Below are 21,931 nucleotides of genomic sequence, written 5' to 3' on the forward strand. Positions count from 1 at the left end.
ACCCCTCTGCCAGTGCTACGTACCTCTGCCATAGGGGAAGGGTTGACAGCCTTCTGGTGGGATGCCAAGCCAGAGAGACACCTTTCATAGAATCACAGAATACCAGGTTGGAAGGGACCTCAAGGATCATCTGGTCCAACCTTTCTCAGCAACCTTTCTTTCCCCATGCACACATGATTTGATGTGCTGGCACCTGGCTTAGGTTGACCTTGTTGCATCTCACTAAACGTTTCCCACTTGCAAATGAGAAACAATGATTGTTGAATGAACGACTGCTGAAATGCTTTGAAATCCACAGATTTCAAAAGATTTCAAGAGGCTAGCTTGCTGCCTCGCTTCATGCTTGCTCTGCGCAGGCAGGACTGGCCGTGCCTGCTGCTCTGCACCTGGGGACGCACTGAGTGCTTGCAATAAGGACGAGCAAGACTTCTCTTCCTTCAAACCTCCACCCAAACACCTACAACAATGCAAATCACAACTCCTTCAAAATAACATGGGGATAAAGAAAACTTTCTCAGCAGAGAGAGGGCCGTTTTGTTCCGCCCCCCCGGCAAAGCACACTGAGCTACTCACTGCCGCCGTGCAGGATGGGCGAGCTCCGCGCTGAGCCCGTATTGCTCTGGGAGCCGAACTTCTCCATCAGCTCAGAGAACTCTCTCCTGCAAAGAAAAAACCCAGTGTAGGCTGCTGCTGCTCAAAACTATTCCCCACCTGATTATATGACAATAGTGTCCCCGGTGGCAGTGTCTTACTACCAAATCTATAGGGCTGATTCCTTCCAGCAATGGGGAGCAGACAGAGCTTTCTCATGCATAAGGCTATAACCCCCATGGTCTCAAGAGGTTGTGCAAGGCTTAAGGTGGATAATCAATCCCATGGCAGTGCAGTTTTCCTGCGATGGGATGGGGTTTCGGTGTGCTCCTTCCCTGCCCTGGAAAGTGTTCAAGGTGAACATAGGCAAGAGAAGCTGGGAAGGGCTGTATGGATAGGCACTGGTGCTGGGAGAGCGTGAGAGAGCGTGAATGAACACAGGAGCCCTGCCGTGCACCCTGCCTTGCACCCCTGCCCTGACCCCGCCGCTTGGACCCCCCCGGGAATCAGCTGGAATAATTTCACCCCCAACTATAAGGCTCAGAAGTTTTGCTATCACGCCATGCAAATTAAACAGACCGTCAGAAGGAGCTGTAACTATGCAAACATAAATCAAAAATGTTTGGCCTATTTGTGACTCCTTCCAGAAGAGTTAAATGGAGATTATTCTCTGTTTTTTCCTCTTACTTTCCTAGGCAGAAAGCAGATCCTACTAGGTCTTGCTGGGGTAAAGATGGGAGATGGCTTCTGGAGCACACACAAAAGAAAGCAGCCCACTCTCTGAATCTATCCACGGTGATGTCCTCCATGAACATCACAGGATAAATTCTTGGAGCACAAGACCTTAACAAAGACCTGCACACATAAAGCCTGCTGGGGCGACATAGACTTCTGTACTCTTCCCAGCAGCTCATGGCTGAAGATGCTGAACCAGCAGGCACATGCTAAATTTACAGGTATCAAGACCACAAGGGCTTGTCAGTTCAAGAACAAGGAGGAATGGCAGCCCACAAACGTTTAGCGTGATCCCTCTGTCTTGAGGTAAAACCCCCTGCTTCCTCTATTACCTCTCTGCAAAACCACCTCACCCATGACATCCCCTGGAAAGCTGGCTCAGTGCCCACGTGCCTTCATTAACGCTTTCCTTCCAGGCTGAGTTTGACCACCATCTAACTACCCAAGTGTGTCGAGTCCTTGATGAGCCCTACCTACCTATACACAACAGGTGAATTGCTTCATGATCTTCCTTTTCCCAAGCGTGACATCTTGAGCTCTTAAACCATTAAGAACCACCATTAACCATGTTTACCAGCTCCTGCACCATTTCTGTAACCCTGCTTTGAGCTGCCGGGAGCCTCTCACATCGTTTGGGCTGAGGAGGCACGGAAAAGGCGTGCCACGTTCAAGCATCAGCCTCCTGTGCCCATCCCTGCCACGTTGTCTCTTTGGCCAACGTGTCTCCCAGGAGCGTGCTGTCCCTTCTGCAACCGTGCAGTCTTCTGGCTTCATAACCCAACACTTCTGGCTCAATCCAACCTTTTGGCAGAGAGAAGAGCCTCAAGGATGACTAATTTCTTACAGGTGTCATTAAAGAAGCAGCCAAGCCATGGGGAGAGACCCTGAAAGCGTCGTTTCTGTGGCCACAGTAACAACATGAGATGTCCACTTTGAAGGCATGAAGGAATCCCCGTGGGAAGGTGCCTTCTTGCTGCTATAGCCACAGGAAAAGCCTGGCTATGAGTGGCTAGCTCTCACACTTGACAGTCAGACAAGCTCAAGTCATAAATCTGTAGGAAACCAGCCACAGCAAAGCTTCCTCAGTGAGGAGACTCCTCTTACACACCAGCAGACGTTGTGTCATCTGCGTACTTTACCGGGACAGATGTTGTATATTATTGGCTAGATTAGAGTCAACAATATTAAATGATGAATGAATCATCAGCTCCTTAGGTTCCTGCTGGAAATGCTCTCAGTCATTTACATCTTCCCATTAACAACCAGCTCATTAACTAACTTCAAAGACCTGTGCCTGCCTTATCTAATATTGTCATCAAATGTATGCCTTATTCATTCCATTTCATGCTAATTTTAAATCCGTGTCACACAATACTTAGTAGAATGCCTTGGAGAATCCCAATACTTGCACCGACACCATCGTCTTTATCAGCTAAACCCCTGACTTTAAAAAAGACAACTGCTTTGTGCAAAAATCCCACCTTCCACAAAACTGCTCTAACAAGCAGTTTCCTAGCGTTAGGCGCTGAAATGGGTGTGAAAGCATTGAGAACGCCGAAGGACGATTTAGACCCTGTAGCAGTGGGACAGCGGTTTGCTGTTCTGTGGTTCCCTGGGTTAAGCCTCGGGTGGATCTTACCTTAGCAGAATTTTTGCAACTTTCCAGTAAAGCCTCTGTATTTCTCTAGATGATTCAGACTCTCATTTTGCCGGTAACTCCTGGGTGATGGCCTTACCGCTCCATGACCCATTGCAATGGCAGGTCTAACGTGCTGGAAGCTAACGTGTTATTTCCAGTGGTTACCAAGCCATCAGCAGCTGGGGTTTTGTTTTGGGCTGGGTGTTTCTGTGGTCATCTATTGTCACATTTTCCTCAGATAATAATCCATCAGAGCACAGAACAGGTTATGAACTTAAAACAATGGCTAGAAAACTCTTAGTCAATGCAAATGCAACGAGTCTGGCAGCTCTTGTGCTCTTTAAACCCTGCTGAACAATGCAAACCCAATCACCCGTCCGTGCTTTCAAACGCTGTTATAAGCAAGGGCACCTCTGACTGGTGCATTCTTTGTTGTTGTTTATTTCAATGTCGTTAAGTTCCCCCACAAAGGAGTATTTATCATGACGTGCTCGACAGCCCAGCCAGCGAGCTCCCAGCCCAGGGTTGCTCTGCGAGCCCGGGGCCAGCCCAGCCGTTCGCCGTAGGGATGACGTGACTAAATGCTACGTCACGGGCGACTGTCCCAGTGCCTGCTTTCTTGGGCAACACTGCCAGCCCCGGTTCCACCAAAGGTCATAAACACATGACTAACTGGAAGCACACACTTATCCCAGCAGCGCGCAGTGCACTTTCGGGTGTCAGCCTCCCGAGAATTAATTTTGTGCTCAGCGCTGTATTTGAAGGAATTTGCGAGCAGGCAGACGATGCCCAAACATTACTGATTAATGAACAAGTACGCCAAAGGAATGCCAGCAGATCTTGCTTTGCGCTTTCAGACACCAAGAGACTTCAGAAGATGTCTTTAATATTTAAAATTTGACCCTGACTAAAACATTTTGAACTGCCGGATGCCTGCAGGACTAAAATGCCCAGCTTTACTTAAAAAAAAAATTAAAATAATGAAGTCATGGGGTTGTATTAGGTGGAAAGTTCATTTTAACAATCCCTTCTCCGGCTCTTTTTCATTAAGATACAGACATTTGAGATCCGGAGGATCCCTGTAACAGGGCTCGGACCCGCACAGCCAGCCCCACGGCATGGGGTGGGATGACAGGGTTTGCCAGCAGCAGCCAGCTGTAGGCCGACTTTGCTGCAGATTAAGCAGTGGGGGGTCAATCTTCCTGCAGAATATTGTTGTTTTATCTCATAATACCTTTTCGCCCTGCCCTTTTGTTCTTGGGAGAACAAAGGGTGAATCCTACATCAAAGGTTACGTGAAAGCACAGCGTCTGGAAACCGCAGCTGGGGGAGAAAGAGGAGCCTGTGACACCAGATAAATCAATAGCTTGTCTCAAAAAACACCCCAAAGCCTGCGGGTCAGGGGGAACCGTGAATCCGAAGCACTGCCAAAACACCACAAAAGCAGATTTTCTCGCGCCCGGCTTGCCACAGCTCCAGCATTTCACGCTGCTGCTGGGCTTGGCTTTTCCATAAATGATGGGAAAAGCAGGACGCGCGCAGGTGGATGGGCTTCTCTGCAAAAGGATGCGCATTTTATCCCCAGTGACCCTGGGATGCCCCAGGCTTTGCAGGACCCCACCCCACCGCTGCCTTCCGGTGTAGCACCGAGTGAGCCATGGGCTGAGCCGCTGCACGCGGGGCTCGCAGGGAAAAGAAAGGGGATTACCTTCCGTTCCCAGCTGGCCGGGCATGAACTCCAGCTGATGCCTGGGTATTGTATGAAATTGGTTAACATGGAATTGGTTAGGCATTTGCAGAAAAGCAGGCTGCTTTCCTTACTGCTCCGCGGGCAAGCCCTGTTAATACCATACCCCATTTTCACCCAGCTGACTGCGCACACCGTGCAGGGCTGCCACGTATTCAAGCATTTTACCCTGCGAGTACCAGGAGGTGCAGCGCAAAGAGGCTTTCTCACAGTGACAAACCTGAAAGACCAGGATGATATCTGCGCCACGCAGAGAAACAAGGAACTATTGTAACTTTCAGGCTGAGAATGAATAAACAATAATTATGCGTATGCAATAAAATTATCCTCATTAGCTAAAGATGAGCACAGATGAAAATCAGACCCAACCGCCATCCAAACCCAGCGTGTCCAGCTCTAAATCTGAATTTTCTGCTCTAAGCTCTAGCATTACTGCCACTCTCTGCAGCATGTCTGATGCGACAGGCTGAAAACATGCATCTTATACACGCCAGGGCCGAGTTCCATAAAGAGCACAGGTAATTTGGGCCTATAATTAACTCCAGGGACAAATAATAGCGTTTATGAGTCAAATTCACCCGAGGGCAACCACAACAAAATGCTACTCAGCTGAGTCATTGGGAAAATTGGCAGGCGGGTTGGATCGTCTTCCAAACCCCGAGCCATTACGCTTCCTCCTCCGGCGTTCCTTGCGCGCTCCGGGTTTCTGAAGGCACCCTGCATGCGAGTATCTGCAAATACACCGAATCACCCTCCTCCCCGTGCCTTCCTTCAGCTTTCACGTCTTGTGAAACGCTTTGCTGGGCAGCGGGGAGGCGCGGGGCTGCCCTCGACTCAGGGCGCAGCGTCTCCGTGGGTACCAGCTCCAGAGCTGACAGTTGCCGGGGAAGCCAGGGAGCTGGTTTCAACCCAGACAAGAGGGCTGTCTGCTCGCCCGCGCGCAAGGATTGACTTAAGAGATAATGGGACATCAATCAAATAAAGACAAAACTAAGGAAAGGGAAGAGAAAAAAAAAAAGAAAAAAAAAAAAGGAGGAAGGAAGAAAAAAAAGGAAGCAGAAAAATCCTTCCCCCGTTTCCACAGCTCTTAATCCTGGAGATATGTATTCGCGTATTAAACAGTTTGCGAGATGATTATGTAAGTGAAATCTCTGCAAATCTTTTAAAAAATAAAACATAAATAAACTGATTACTTTCCCACTCTCCTGATGGCTAACCTTTTGCAGATTTAACAGCTAGCCGGTGGCAAACAGAGGCCAAATAAATAAGTCTCGTTGCCCTTCCAGTCCCCCTGGGTCGGTTCTCCAGCGGCTCCTTCGCAGGGCGACCGGGACTGCCGACAGATGCATGAAGGAGCTGGAGCCGCCGACAAAGCCGTGCGTGCGTACATTTCAAGAAACATCTGCTGCAATTTAAGATATTAGGAGATGCCTGAACAGCTTGGAACAGATCAGCATGGGTGAAAGCAGAAAACCTGCTCTGGGGGCTCTGGCTGAGAAATAAAGCATTTCCCCGAGCAAACCTGGGCGCAGGGAGCCGCTCAGCCTCCTGCATCCATCCGTCCTGCTGGGGACCAGCCCCAGCAACAGCAACCTGGAGAGGGGACATCACGAGACGCCCACTGCCACCCCTGAGGCAAGCGCAGGGACTGCTGCAGCACAGAAGCGCATCCTGCCCATCCTTACTCGGGCCAAAAGAGGGTCAGACTCCCGAGTCCAGCTCTGGTGACCAGCTCGCTTCACCCACGCCTTCCCCAGCAGTTAATATAATAATTTGAGACATTATTTTCACTGGAAGAGCGTGGGTAAAAAGCCGTCCGTCATTAATAGCAAATAATTCCTCCACCAGAATATTATTGGGTCAAAATTAGTCTCACCCCTGTCATTACGGCACTCTCACTGTTCTTCTAAGGCAGTGACACTCCATAGCTGCTGATGGATAAGGAACAAAACCATCATCTCCGACGCTAACGGAATGTCGGTACGTTGAGCAAACGGCTCTGTGATCTCCAGCCACCCACGCGCAGTGCAATGCCACCAGCCTGCCTGCCCACGACCGCGCTCTGCCTAAAGCCACTCGCATTTCGGTGGTTCCTGGTGCGCCTCAAGTTTCCAGACCTGTGTTTCTATTTGACAAGGAGAGGATGCTCCAGTACGTTGTGCCAGGTCTCCCAGGAGATGCGAGCAAAGACCTCGCTAATCCCATAGCTTGGTTTCCACAACCCTGCCCTCTCTCGTGACACCATCACTGTCCCACACAGGCTAAATCCAGCCAAGACAAAACAGAACCCACTCCTTCTCATTGTGAATCCTCCAAGCACCTCTAGAGAAAGCAAAGTTTTCCCCGGAGTGGCAAGGGGAGAGGTTTCAGGGAAAAACTGCTCATCCTCCCTGGGAAGGAGGAATCCTCTAGTGAAGGAAGACCTTAACTCAACGTGTCTAACTGGAAAGGAAATGGAAGACCCTGCTGTCCCTCTGTGTCTTCATCCAAATCTCTGTGCAGGGCGAGATAAGCCACAGGCAGCTCAGCACCATGCAGCAGAGCTGAAGGAGCTCGTGCCACTCTACAACCAAGGCTGGAGCTGCTGTGGTCCTTGCTGGGAAAACACCTGTGTAAACCTGCTGGATGCTGGGACACCCCACAGATCCAGCACAGGCTGGGCTGGAGCCAGGTCTGCAGCTGGGAGCCACCAGCTTTGCTTCCCTTCCCGTTACAGTTCCGGAGCGTTCCCACCGGTGTAGTTATCAAAGACCCTTGGCCACCTCCATCTTCACTGTGGTCTTTGAGCCCTGTTAGCTTAAAGGCAGTCCAGCTATAGTGGCAACCAGTGCCACGATCCCCCTTCCCAGCATGAGATGACAGCCCTTACCTGGCGTCGTCATCGCGGGCTATAAGAAGGCGCATGTGGCTGGTGGCTGACGCTGTCCTCAGGATGTCCACGGCCCTGTGAGACAAGGACCATAAAATGTCAACGCCGGCTCGCAGCGGTGTTCCACCTAGCTTGTCTGGCCCCATGCCAAAGCTCGTGGCACACTGGGCAGAGACCCATGGCCTGGGCAAACCCTGTCAGCAGCCAAGTGACCTTTTTCGGGTGGACATCTGTGGAACACCCCCGTTCCCTGCCCTGGCAGTGGGGCCAGGGGGCAGCCAAGTCACAGCCTGATTTTCCCACTTCTGCAATAAATTAGAAGCCAACCCAGAAGATTTGTGTGGCCATGAGCAAATACCTCCAAGCACATCTCCTCCCTTGGGAGGTTTCCATCTCAGGGACGGCCACTTTCTGGTTCAAAATACATGTGTCCCTGTGGGAGTCAGGGCAGTGGGCGGGGGACCAGACACAGCCTCCCTGCAGCTGCAGAGATGTCCTTGGGGACCTCCTTCATCAAACCCAGCCACTCGAGGGGTTTGGGAGAGGAAGAAGCTCCTTGAAGCATCCATCTAGTCTAAGCACATCATAGAATCACAGAATGGTCTGGGTTGGAAGGGACCTTAAAGATCATCTCATTCGATCCCCCTGCCCTGGACAGGGACACCTCCCACCACACCACGTTGCTCCAAGCCCCCTCCAACCTGCCCTTGAACACCTCCAGGGATGGGGCAGCCACAGCTTCTCTGGGCAACCTGGGACAGGGGCTCACCACCCTCACAGCAAACAATTTCTTCCTCAGATCTCATCTCAGTCTCCCCTCTTGCAGTGTAAAACCATTCCCCCTCGTCCCATGGCTGCCCTCCCTGATCCAGAGTCCCTCCCCAGCTTTCCTGGAGCCCCTTTAGGGACTGGAAGGGGCTCCAAGGTCTCCCCGGAGCCTTCTCTTCTCCAGGCTGAACCCCCCCAGCTCTCTCAACCTGTCCTCACAGCAGAGGGGCTCCAGCCCTCAGGTCACCTTCATGTCAGAAGTGCAAGGCAGCAGTGGACTAGCACCACTTTTAATGGGAAAGAGGTGCCCCAAAAGCGCTGTGCTCCTCTGTGTCAGTTAATCATTTTCTTGGCAGGGAGCTGGGGGGCTGGATTGCAGCTCTGGAGGGAATTCCCTGCGTGGAGCAGCACTGTTGGGTTTAGGCACTGGGAGCTGCAGGGCTTGCTGGGAAGCTGTAGCAGATGGAGTGGGAGTGCCAGGAGCTGCTAAGAAAACCAGCATTTTGGGGCAACGTCTGACTATCTCACAACTACAGCTTGGGCTCACTGGTCTGTTTTTATATGGCAACATTTCGTTTGATAATTTCCAAGCTGGGTCTGGGGAACAGCGCTGGCTGCGTCAGAGCGCAGACAAAGCGATGCCCTGGCATCGTCTGTGCAACCTGCAGCCTAAACCGCTTCACAGAATTATACAAAAACAACAGGAATGCAAAATTTCTGTTTGGATATGGTACCTCTCGCTTGTAACCCCAATTAAGGAATCTCCATTGACCTCCAGGATCTGGTCTCCTGGCTGCAGGCGCCCTAGAAAAGAAAACTAATGGATAGAAACTGCAGAAAATACAGCTTGAAGGGACTGGGAGAGGTTGGGCAGTTCCTCCCTTTGCCCAGAGACAGGATGAAATATGCATAGGTCGTTCCGGAGATGCTCATCCAACCTGTTTTTCAAGACGTCCAGAGATGAAGTTTCTGCAACCTCCCTGAACAACCCGTGCCAATGTCGTAGCACTTCCTCTGCTGTTGGAAGTTACGAAAGTAAAACACCAAAAAATGCAATAAAGCTTTTACTTAATTCAGTTTGAGGGCAGGTAGAAAACCACAAGTGGCACCTCCACCTGTTCTGGGTTTATTTTTTTTCATTAGATGGAAAAATGGTGTTGTAACATTTGGGAAAAAAAAAAAAGAACATATTTCTAGCTTAAGTTATAAAAGGTAAACTCTGCAGAGCCCTGCCCAATACCTCCTTGTTTGAAGATGCTCAGAATGAAATCAGTGGCCTAGAGCAGAGATGAATTTGCAAAAGAATCTCCGGTCATTTTGGGGCTACAGGCAGTCATCGTCACGTGGGAAAGGACAGGCAGCAAAGTGAAGTTCTATGTGTGGCAGGGATGGATCCTGCCTTAAAGACATGAAGCAATGGTACGTTTGCCGAAAGCCAAGGCAAGGCTGCCGTCAGATATTACAATAATTGCCACAGTAAAAAAATACCCCCATCGCTGGAAAATCTGGGAGGAAGGACCTCAAATGTCTGATAAGGCAACATATAAAATAAATACATAGTCTTTTGGCTTGTCTCAGACTTTGTGGTACTCAGCACCATGTTTAACTCACCATCTGCATAAGCAACACCCCCTGGAAGGATCCTCTTGACATAAACTCCATATTCTTCTCCGGTGAGTTCCTTGATGCCACCGATTACCTTAATACCTGGAGGAAGAGACGTGCCCATCACACAAAGAAGCACAGTTTCCATGGGCTGTCTCGGAGGGATGCAGCCTCTGGCACAGCTCCCAGGTGCACCACCACCACCTGAAACCCCTTTTAAAAATCATTTCTGGAAAGCCCCGTGTATGCCCTGCACTACACAAGCATCAGCAGAAGCAACAGGATGCGACTGCAGACACAAGACAAATCATGGAATGGTTTAGGTTGGAAGGGACCTTAAAGCCCACCCAGTGCCACCCCCTGCCCTGGGCAGGGACACCTCCCACCACACCAGGTTGCTCCAAGCCCCGTCCAACCTGCCCTTGAACACCTCCAGGGATGGGGCAGCCACAGCTTCTCTGGGCAACCTGGGACAGGGGCTCACCACCCTCACAGCAAACAATTTCTTCCTCAGATCTCATCTCAGTCTCCCCTCTTGCAGTGTAAAACCATTCCCCCTCATCCCATGGCTCCCCTCCCTGCTCCAGAGTCCCTCCCCAGCTTTCCTGGAGCCCCTTTAGGGACTGGAAGGGGCTCCGAGGTCTCCCTGGAGCCTTCTCTTCTCCAGGCTGAACCCCCCCAGCTCTCTCAGCCTGTCCTCACAGCAAAGGGGCTCCAGCCCTCCCAGCATCTCCGGGGCCTCCTCTGGCCCCGCTCCAACAGCTCCGTGTCCTTCTGCTGTTGGTGCCCCAGAGCTGGAGGCAGCACTGCAGGCGGGGTCAAAGGCTTAAGGCATCTGATAGCACCCACTCGGAGCAACAGCAGTGGAGATAAAGCTTCCAAGAAAGGCACAGGCAAGGAGGGATCACCTTCCCCAACCCAAGTTCATCACTTGCAGTCGAATCAGTCACTGATGGGTGACTGTGCTTGTGTGTGTGGTAAGACTTGTCATAGGAAATATTACTGGGGATAAGCGTTGCCCTCAGGAGACCCCCTTTGAGATGCAACATCTGGACAAGCCCCAGGTTCAATGTAGTGGTGAGAAGATCCCCCATGCCAGGCTCCAGCAGCATCTCCACCGCAGCCTTTGGAGCTGCCAGCCATGGCAGAGCAGCTGCTTTTTATCAGTGCTTGAAGCCGGGAGGAGCAGCCTGCAGGTTTGAACCCAGAGGCAGGACCCAGGGTGCAGAGATGACCTTTGGTGCAGCTCTGAAACCCCCTCATAGCAGTGCCTTGGCAAAGGGCTCTCACGCTGCATGGACACCTCTCCAGCCACGGGACATGTCCCTGCTGGCATGCGTAAGCTGGCTGGCAGGAAAAGGCCCAAGAGACTTATTTGTCCAGGGCTCATTAAGTCCTTCGTCAAATATCCAGGCTGTGGACAGAAGGATTAAAAAGCCTGGCTTTAATTAACAAATCTCCCCCGAGAGCCGCCGGTCCGGCATTTTGCTACTCCAGACAGGAGGGCACGCTGAGGACAGGCGGCAACGCAGAGAGGAACATGGCCAGTGTGAAGCCAGCTTCGTCTTCTGGCTGCTGTCCTGGGGTGACGAGCTGCTCCAAGCATTGGTGGGATCCTGGGAGGCATGAAATGGCTCCCTCCAGGGCCGCAGAGCGCAGATTCCTCCCCAAAACACAAGTCCCCTTTCTGAAACGAGCAGGAGGGAAGAGGAGTGGACCTTGGATTGGGATTACTTGGGACAACGACTCTATTTCCATCTCTAGTTCCCTTCCCTGTATAACCCAAGCTCTGCGCTAAGGACCCTCGCAGGGGAAGACCTTGTCTCTCAAGTCACCTCACATGAAAATTGTGATGAAAAACCAATTTATCACAATTTTTCACTTCATTCCCCTATGCGCCAATTGCTGCTTCTCCCAAGCACAAAGCCCCAGCCCTATCCAAGTGCCAGAGTTTATTCCCTGGGCTCGATGCACTAAACCATACATCCCCCAGGTGTCTGGGAGGAGCTGCTTAACCCATGGCAGTGGGAACTCATGGGAAAACACCAATGATGTTCTCCATTGCATTTTTGAAGAAATTCAATAAAATCAGAAATATTGCACATAAGAGATATCTCCAAGCGGTGTGAGCTTCTCCAAGGCACGGGGACAGGTCAGGCGGCTCCGGACCAAAGCGGGGAAGAGATGCTGCAGCCCTAAAGCCTGAGAGAAGATAAAATCTGCTCATCACTGAGGATGCTGGAAAGCTTCTTGGCTCCTGATTGGGCTGGGGGTGGCTGCTGGTGGGCTTTGCCACCAGCTGGCAGAGAGACCCTGGAGAGCAGGCTCACACCTGGGGTGGGTTTGGGAAACCCCTTGTGTGGCAGAGGTGGGGGGGGGGCTGCAGAAGGAAAGCACCATTGGTTCCCCTGGACGAGGAGGACACTGGAAGTCTGGCTTGAGCCAAGGTGCTGACCCAAGGAGCCATCCTGCATCTTTCTTTATGCCGATACATGATGTAATTGGGAATGATAAAACGCATTAGACAAATCACGTACAAATCTGCATCTCAGAAGAGGCGCAGCTGCAGCATCACCCAGCAGTGCGATGGGACCTGTTTGTGACGGGCTCCTCCACCGAGGTATCAAACCAATAATGACTCATTTCCCTTTTGTGTCCGCAAATCAATTGTAATAATGGCTTAATATAGCTGAAGTATCTACAAATCCTCCTTTATCCCCAACAATGTCAGGAGAAAATCCGATCTTGTTATTAAAATCAGCGATTACTCACAGTATTGGTCCCAGACACGCTCAAACTTTGACGGGGGAGGGAGGAAAAACACCCTGACTTTTAACTCCCTTGTTGGCAAACCAGCCGGGTGCTGCCAGGCTCTGCCCTCCCACCCATCACCTTGCCGTGGAGGCACTGGGATGCTGGTCCTGGTCCCCCAAGAGATGCACCGGGGAGCCCCCACCCAGGCAAGGAGGAAGAGGAGGAGGAGGAGGAAGGGTTCGCCCCTGCCAGGGCTCGGACCAAGCCATGGGACAGCCCGGGACTGGTTGCAACGAACTCAAGTCATCAAAGATTGTGGTGGTGGCATTCCTGGGAGTCTTCATATTTTATAAACTCTTACATCAATCGAATTTATATTTGGGACCCAGTGTAGGTAAATAACGGATCTTTAATTATCACAGCATCAAAGTCCCAGTATAATGCTTATTAAGTCATACTTAGGGCCAGATAATCTAGCCTATTTTGGATCCCTCTGTTTAATCTTTCCTTTCTGGCAAAGATCCTGGACCTGATGCCCGTGCCCCCAGTATTTTCTCTTTTGCGGAATAAACATTTAGGGGGAAGCTCCAGGTGGGCATGCAGGTTAGACTGACCAAGACGATGTTTTCCTTAGATTCTTAGCGATTCTATAAATTTATTCCAAACCCTCGAGCTTCTCTGGTGCACCTAATCCCACTCCCACTAATGCCAATGTTGTGGTTCTCAACTTCTCAGGCTATAATCTTACCTGCTCCCGGCTCCCTATACTATGGGTCAAGGGGTGTCCTGGCTAATCTGGTTGTTTAGCCCAACTCTAATCATCTCTGGCGTATCCTGACCCCACTGGCCGCCGTGCCATGCTCACAGCAGTCCGCACAGAGAGAGGTTGCCCGCTGTGTGCCTAAGCTAGCAATGTTCAATTACATTTCCCTTAATCCCTCTGCTGATCTTGCAGCCCCGGCCAGCTTTTTCTGTCTAGAGGAAGGGACAGATTGGAGGTAAATCACTCCCTGCCCTGTCCTAAGAAGATGAAGGTCAAGATAATGGGATCTCGGTGTTTCTGAGAAATCATAGAACCATAGGGTTGGAAGGGACCTCTGGAGATCGTCCAGTCCAACCCCCTGCCAGAGCAGGGTCACCCAGAGCAGGTGGCACAGGAACGCATCCAGGTGGGTTTGGAATGTCTCCAGAGACGGAGACTCCACCACTTCTCTGGGCAGCCTGTGCCAGGACTCTGCCACCCTCACAGGAAAGAAGTTCCTCCTCATGGTTAGGTGGAACTTCCTATGCTCAAGTTTGTGCCCGTTACCTCTTGTCCTGTCCCCAGGCACCACTGAAAAGAGCCTGGCCCCATCCTCCTGACACCCTTTCAGTATTTATAAGTGTTGATAAGGTCCCCCCTCAGCTGTCTTTTTTCCAGACTGAAGAGACCCAAATCCCTCAGCCTTTCTTCATAAGAGAGATGTTCCAGTCCCCTAATCATCTTGGTAGCCCTTTGCTGTCCCCTCTCCAGCAGTTCCCTGTCCTTCTTGAACCGGGGAGCCCGGAACTGGACCCAGAACTCCAGGTGCAGCCTCCCCAGGGCAGAGTAGAGGGGGAGGATGGCCTCCCTCCACCTGCTGGCCACGCTCTTCTTGGTGCCCCCCAGGATGCCATTGGCCTTCTTGGCCACCAGGGCCCATTGCTGGCTCATGGGCATCCTGTTGTCCCCCAGGACTCCCAGGCCTCTTTCCACAGAGCTGCTCTCCAGCAGGTCACCCCCAACCTGTCCTGGTGCAGGGGGTTATTCCTCCCCAGGTGCAGCACCCTACACTTGCTCTTCTTGAATTTCATAAGGTTCCTCTTTGCCCAGATCTCCAACCTGTCCAGGTCTCTCTGTATGGTGGCACAGCCTTCTGCTGTGTCAACCAGCCCCCCGCAGCTTTGTGTCATCAGCAAACTTGCTGAGGGTGCACTCTGTTCCTTTGTCCATGTCATTGATGAATACATTGAAGAGGACTGGACCCAGTACTGACCCCTGGGGAACACCACTCATCACTGACCTCCAACTAGACTCTGTGCCCCTAATCACCACCCTCTGAGCTCTGTCTTTCAACCAGTTATCTATCCACCTTACTGTCCATTCATCAAGCCCACTCTTCCTAAGTTTCCCTATGAGGATGCTGTGGGAGACCATGTCGAATGCCCTGCTTAAGTCAAGGTAGACCACATCTACCGCCCTCCCCTCATCTATCCATCCAGTCGTGCCATCATAGAAGGCTATCAGATTAGTCAAACATGATTTCCCCTTGGTGAATCCATGTTGAGTACTTCAGATAGCTTTCTTTTCCTCCACATGCCTTGAGATGACGCCCAGAATGAGCTGTTCCATCATCTTTCCAGGGATGGAGGTGAAGCTGACTGGCCTGTAGTTCCCCGGCTCCTCCTTCTTGCCCTTTTTGAAGACTGGAGTGAATGCTTCTTAATCAGCACTTCCCTTTGATGGCTATTCTTTAATTCAAAGCTCAGGTTTTAGGAGCCGCCAGGTAACCCCTTTGAACTTCTGCTGAGGTTCACATGTTGGTTTCCACCTAAAGCCACAGAGCAACAGACCTGGGGCCAAACGCTGACCTGCCACACCGGCACCGAGTGGGCTGATGCTGCTCTAGGGAAACTCTGCTGGAATAACACCTGCATCCGAACATAAGAAACTCATGGAGACACACTTTTTCCGCTAAAAAACATATTCTGAGCAGTTACACCGATGGCAGACGCAGGGCTCCTGCAAGGGCCACTTGGTCCTCGGCAGAGAGGGCTGATTTCTGAAGGACGAGCACTTGTCTTTGGTGTTTCAAGCTTCATGAGGGAGGATGAAGAAAGCTTATGATGGCATTAGGAAATCCACGCCGTTATCCCTTCCTGCAGCACATCGCAAGACCCTGCAGAATCTGGCCACAGGCCAGGGGAAAGGAGGAGTTCTGGGACCCATCAAAGTGGCTCGCAGTGGGCTGCAACATCTGTGCACCTCTCCCAGAGCTCAGGCTTTTCCGGCTCCTTTAACGAGCTAATCTAACCCAACAGCTAAAATCCCATCAACTCAACCAAATCCACCTCTGGAGATTAAAATATCATATTCACCAAGGAAAGACATTTCTCCGAGCTCCCATGAACCTCATGAAGAGAAGACCAGGGGAAGAGTCAGCAAAGCCATTCCTCCCCAGCGGAAAGCCCCGTTACCCAAGAGCTGGAAACACCCAATAAATGAATCTAGAATTCATTTCAGGTCTCAGGAAACCTGAACTTGTTTCTCTAGTGGGTTTGATTTCTCAGGAGGGGTGTCCCCAGATGGTCACCCTTGGCCCTTACCATCTGCGGGATGATGGGCTGCACTCACAATTCAAAATTATGGAGGAGACTGCGTGGTGGACCCTGAGAAATCCTGATGCAGGATTGCAATTTTTTATAAAGTCCATGAAAGAGCACCAGTATTTTTGCTGCAGGATACACAGAGGTCAGATGAGATGCTCTGTTGGATCCTTTTGGGCTGAGTTTTATGAACCTGTGGCTATTTCTCACGTTCTGATGGCTATGACCATCTCGTTTCCCTTTTCTTCTGTGCTTTGATGTTGGGAGCACCGTGGCAGGACGCCTGACTCGCTGGGTGCTCATACTCTTACCCGTGGGACAAAGTTCCCCAAAACAACTCGCACAGCCCGGTCCCCAGGAGACCTGCAACGCCCCGCATCACCCCTCAGGGTGGCTTCCCAGGAAGCGCTTGGGATGTTATTTCTTTTTTATTATTATAATTTTTTTTTCTTAGCTTTAATTCATTAAGAAAATTCCAAAAAGCCTCTTTTCCACCCCTCCCCATCCTGCTCGGGGCAGGGGCTCTGGCCCTGCGCTGCCGCACAGCTCTCAGCACTGCGGCTGCTTAGCATCCACAGGGAATTAGTCAGGATTTTGACCTTATTTTAACTTCCCAGCTGCAAAAGGTGCCATCAGACGCTCAACACAGGCAGGCACAAGAACCAGTGTTTCTGTGAGATATCAGACTTCACACAGGGAGGCGGATAACGACAGAGGTGCTGGTGACGGGGGGGATGCTCGAGCTGCCCCAGCCCACCCCAATGTCCCTTGCAGGGCCTTCAGTACTCACCCAGACCGTTTGCGCAGTCGTAGAAATCAAAGCAATGCGCAGTTCGATCCATCCCATACGGTCCCATGAGTGTCCTGGGAGAGAGAAGAGAAGCATCTTTCTTTCATGGTCTAAAAATAAAGAGATGCATAGGTGCCCAACCAACATGCACGCAAGCGCATCCTTCCCACCACCCCACAAAACGATGTAGACACGCAGGTTGAGGGACATGGCCCCGCATATGAAACCCGCCCTGGCAAAAAATCACCCCCCCGCCCGCCCCCGGTTTATATGGATAAATGAGAGAATATGTGCAGGGCTGGACATCATCCTCCCCACCCAGCAAATCTGATGGACCTGTCTGTGATTCATTACCCGAGATTAACGGGGCCAGACAGCTGTCCAGCTCCCGGGAAATGAGATCAGAGCTCGGACCAATGTTCCGGGAATAAACCAGTTTCACAAATACAGACAGCCTGAAATGAAGACAGCCGGGTGCGATCTGCTCCCAAGGTTTTGTAACGCAGGCGCTCTCCATCCCTCTGGCAGGGGGTCTGGAAAAGGGGGAGGCAAGACCTTCCGAGCCACCTTCAAGTCCTGGCCTCGCCAGGTCAAGGGTGGGAGCTTCCCATCTCAAGCCAAAGAGGGTGGAAGAGCATCATACACCCGAGTTTCCCCCGTGCCAAGTAACTCCCGCCCCACATTTTCCCCCTAAACACCCTCTGGCATGGTGGGTGTCCCAGATACATGAAACTGAAAGCGCCAAGCTCCACTCTGCCCTAGCTGGGGACCAAAGCTGGTGCCTCTCCTCCTTGGGTGGCCCGTGGTGGTCACCCCCGTGAGCACGGTGTGGGATGAGGACGGGTGGACCTTGATCTGAGAAACACAGAGCCAGGTGGGAAACCAGGGGTGGGGGGGCGCTCCCAAAACACTCCGCTTCCCAGGATTTATGTCACAAGAGAAAAGGAGTTTTTGAATCAATATCGGATCCCAAATCTGGACGCAGCCGAAGAGGGACAACACCACGGGACACGATGGGCTCCTCCGAGTCCAGCGGGAAGCAGGACAGGAATAAATGTTGGGGACTTCTCTTTTCAGGCATCCAAAATACCTCCCAAAATACCAAGCTGTTCTGCAAAGCCAGTAACACCCACCTACAAGATTCAGACTGGAAGCTTTTTCTCCTCATTAAAAATACTCCCCCTTGATATTCTTGCAATGTTTCACGTATTCAAGTGGCAGGACAAACAACTGGCCACCCCTGGCTGTCAGAAAACAGAACTTGAAGGCGTCCCAGGAAGCCAGAGCAGCCCTGGGCCCAGACTGGTTCAATTTACCAGCCAGGATTTTCAGAGTATTTTGAGTAAATTGCCGAGGCAACTCCACCACCAGTAAACAGAAATAGCTCAAACCGGGCTGAAACACGACATAAGGACAGAGGTTTTGGTAAAGCAGATGCCTTCTTGATACGATCAACTTTTATCCCCTATCAGACGCACGAATGGTGGAGCAGAAACAAGCTTTGCAAACGCCGGAGACGCAAGAAACCCAACAACAGGCGCTAGTTATGATGCCCTCCGGCTCTTTCTGCTGCATCTGAGGCATCCCGGCCTCTGAGCCCTCGTCCTGGAGAAGCCACAGCAGATCACCATTGGCTCTCTAGATGGAGGTGGCCACTGGGACCCCCAGGGCTGCCCCGTGCCCCCTCCCCAATTCCTGCCCCAGGGGTTACCTGCTGATGATGATGGCTCCCTTGTAAAGGATAGAGACGGCAGGCATCTTGCTGGTGGTGGCAGCCCAGACCTGCCGGGCGCCTGCCGCTCCGATTTGGCAGGAATCCGTTAAAATGATGAAGAAGGGGGAAAAAAAAAAAAAAAAAAAAAAAAAAAAAAAGAAAAAAAAAGGGGGAGGTCGGAGGGGGTCACGTGGTCTCCCCGTATGCATGTTAATTCCACCCAACATTAACACAGATCAGCTAAAAACATCTCCAACTTTAGATTAAAGCTTACGCAAGCCAAAGCCAACACAGCCCATCGCAAGCGCCTTCCCGAAGGAGCCGGGCAGGAGCTCCGCCAGCCCCCCCAGCATGGCTGTCGCGCTCATCATTAACACAACGAGGTAATTATTTGGATGCATCCTATTGTGCGCCTTTGGGAGCAGCCCCTCCAGGGTTGGAGGGCAGCAGTCAGCGCGAGACGTGTACTCACCGTCCCTAAAGGCTTGAAATCTGTAGCAAAGCTTTGGAAATAATACCAGACTGTAGCACTTACGGGCTTAGGGGCTTTTTTTGTTTGTTTGATTTTTCTCTTCTTTTTTTATTTTTTTTCCCTTTTTTCTTTTAGCATCTTTTCCAGCCCACAGCACTTCCTTCTTAACACAAAGCAAGTTCAGCTGTTCCACTGTCTGTTGGGAGGTCAGAAGTATGAATTAAACAGCATCTTCCACCCCCATCCTGCTGCCTATCACCCACCTGAAGAAGCAGCGCAACCCCCGTTTTGCGGGATGTGGGGATGGAGGGATGAAACGAGATTATCCGAGGTGTTGGCCAGTGAGCAGGGAAGGAGCTGGAACAAGCCACCTCGGGGCTTAGCAGGAGCAGGGCTGCAATATTGGGGAACACAGAGTGAAATGAAGAGAAAATCCCAGGAAACACGTTTCCCTGGAGCTGCAGGCAGTGGGAGGACACAGATCCTGCATCCCTACCAGCTCCGGGGGACAGCTGAGGTTACAGGTAAGCCCTTGGCCTTGACTCCATCAACAGCGTCTTTCTCGTGCTGTTCCTGCAGCATCTCCCCTGGCCAGAGCCCGTTAGTGGTACCAAACCTCGTTAGCTGAACGTCAGTGTACATCAGTCCAGCTCAGCGGGGGGGGGGGGGGGGAGGGGGGCAGACGCAGACACGTTCGCTTGGGACCACAAACTCTGCCAAATATTTGCTTGAACCTGGTGCTGTTGGATATCACTTTTCCCATGTGCAAACAACTAGTTTTATTAGCAACAGCTTCCCAAACGGCCGCGTGAAGCCTTGCTGGGCAAGTCCGAGGGGCTTTAAAATAATGACGATACGAAAAGTTTTCCTGCATTTTAATTGCTTTTTTTAAAGCGACTTCCATTTGGGGGCGTCCAAATGAGATCGTAAAAACCCAAGCAAACTAGACCTTTAGGTAGCCAAAACTCTCCTAAAAATGAATTCACCTAGCTGCAAGATCAAAATTTGGATAAGTGATGCCAACTACACAACAAACATATATGCACCCAGTGGCGCATTACACACGCCCCACCAAAGCAAGGCATGCCCAGCACCTTGTCCACGTCCAAATGGGGCCAAGCACGAGGGGCTGTACATGGGGCCATTTCCCAACCTGATGGGCAGCTGCAGCCTCCTCTGCACCGAGTGCCTCCCAAAGCTACTCATCCTTGCAGCGACCCAATGGCGGGGAGATGCTCTTTCCCTGCCATCCCACAGACGATGTCCAGGGCATGGAGAGCCAAGCATCACCCTCCATTAAGGCAGGAGGGTCCAAACGCCCAGTGATCTCCAGCTCTGGACTAAGTGACATGGTCAAGGCCAGCCAGGGAGTTTTGTGGCAGAGTAGACACACAGATTCAACTCCCCTGGGTTGCAGTGACCCTCCATCCATGCCTGTTCTCTGGCGATGGAGAGCTGGTCCATGCCAGGGCACAGCTCCTTGAGGGGCAGGAACACATCGGCACCGTGCCCACCTCGAGGTGGCTTTTTTCGGCAGCTCACCTGTAAATGGATGCCCTGGCAGCCCTCACCCACCAGCCTCCTGCCGGTTACACTAACGATCATACTCCAAGTCCTCTAATAAGCATCCCAGCCACAGTAAGAGAGAATTTCCATCCCACCACCAAAATACAATGTACAACCTTCTGAGGTCCTTTGAGACTCTGCTAATAAATGAATTCACAGAATTACCCCTTTGAGTCATGGCCCAGAGCCTTGGCTGGAATAAATCAGCGCCACTGAAGGAAAGGGATAGCACAAGCACAGGAGGCAATGTCAACAGGAAAAGGTGACCTCTCTGACCAGCTTCAAGGAGACCGCTGGAGCTGGGCCAGCCCGACCCAAAGCATGCAGGCAAGTGGGAGAATTTCCCTGCCCAGCAACTCAGTAATTCATCCACCCTGGTTTCTGCATCTTGGGGAAAAAATTCATAGAACCATAGAATGTTTGGGTTGGAAGGGACCTTAAAGATCATCCAGTGCCAACCCCCTGCCCTGGGCAGGGACACCTCCCACCACACCAGGTTGCTCCAAGCCCCCTCCAACCTGCCCTTGAACACCTCCAGGGATGGGGCAGCCACAGCTTCTCTGGGCAACCTGGGACAGGGGCTCACCACCCTCACAGACAAGGATTTCTTCCATATATCTCATCTCAGTCTCCCCTCTTGCAGTGTAAAACCATTCCCCCTCGTCCCATGGCTGCCCTCCCTAGCTTTCCTGGAGCCCCTTTAGGGACTGGAAGGGGCTTCAAGGTCTCCCTGGAGCCTTCTGTTCTCCAGGCTGAACCCCCCCAGCTCTCTCAGCCTGTCCTCACAGCAGAGGGGCTCCAGCCCTCCCAACATCTCCGGGGCCTCCTCTGGCCCCGCTCCAACAGCTCCGTGTCCTTCTGCTGTTGGTGCCCCAGAGCTGGAGGCAGCACTGCAGGGGGGTCTCCCCAGGGTGGAGCAGAGGGGCAGAATCCCCCCCTTGCCCTGCTACCCACGCTGCTGGGGATGCAGAGATTTCCACACTCAATATTAAGCAGATATGTGGTTTTTGGGGGGCTTGGGTGCTCAGGACCTTCGAAACCAAATCCTTCAGCTGCCCAACCATGGTCCCACCAACTGCTGTCAGCTGCACCCAGAGCCACGCTCACCCTTCCCATGTGCCGATGCTTCAGACCAGCTGGGTGGGATGTTGCAATAAACCACACAATTGTCTGCGAGGTGGTGAAGTAAATGAAAATCAAGCCAAAGAGGCCCTCAGGGAAGAGGAGCAGGGCTCAGTTTATCTCCAAACCCTCAGATCCTCGACTCCATCCTCCAGAACAGACTGACCCTGGCAAAAGCATCAGATGCTGATGCCCATTAACATCTGTCTTATTT

The 21,931-nt window shown here is 51.7% G+C and overlaps 1 protein-coding gene across 1 annotated transcript in view; it reads right to left on the bottom strand.

The window, feature by feature from the left end:
* The window catches only part of LOC141747434 (syntaxin-binding protein 4-like), a 50,080-nt gene that overhangs the window by 21,246 nt on the left and 6,903 nt on the right, over positions 1 to 21,931 (bottom strand). Inside the window, exons 2-6 of the mRNA XM_074597644.1 lie at positions 16,844 to 16,917; positions 9,961 to 10,056; positions 9,084 to 9,153; positions 7,582 to 7,656; positions 574 to 659 (exon numbers count right to left, since the gene is read on the bottom strand). Coding sequence (XP_074453745.1) covers positions 574 to 659; positions 7,582 to 7,656; positions 9,084 to 9,153; positions 9,961 to 10,056; positions 16,844 to 16,910 — 394 coding nt within the window. The 5' untranslated portion in view covers positions 16,911 to 16,917. The remainder of the gene's footprint in view (positions 1 to 573; positions 660 to 7,581; positions 7,657 to 9,083; positions 9,154 to 9,960; positions 10,057 to 16,843; positions 16,918 to 21,931) is intronic.

This window comes from Larus michahellis, chromosome 8 (genome assembly GCF_964199755.1).
Source record: "Larus michahellis chromosome 8, bLarMic1.1, whole genome shotgun sequence".
NCBI lineage: Eukaryota > Metazoa > Chordata > Aves > Charadriiformes > Laridae > Larus > Larus michahellis.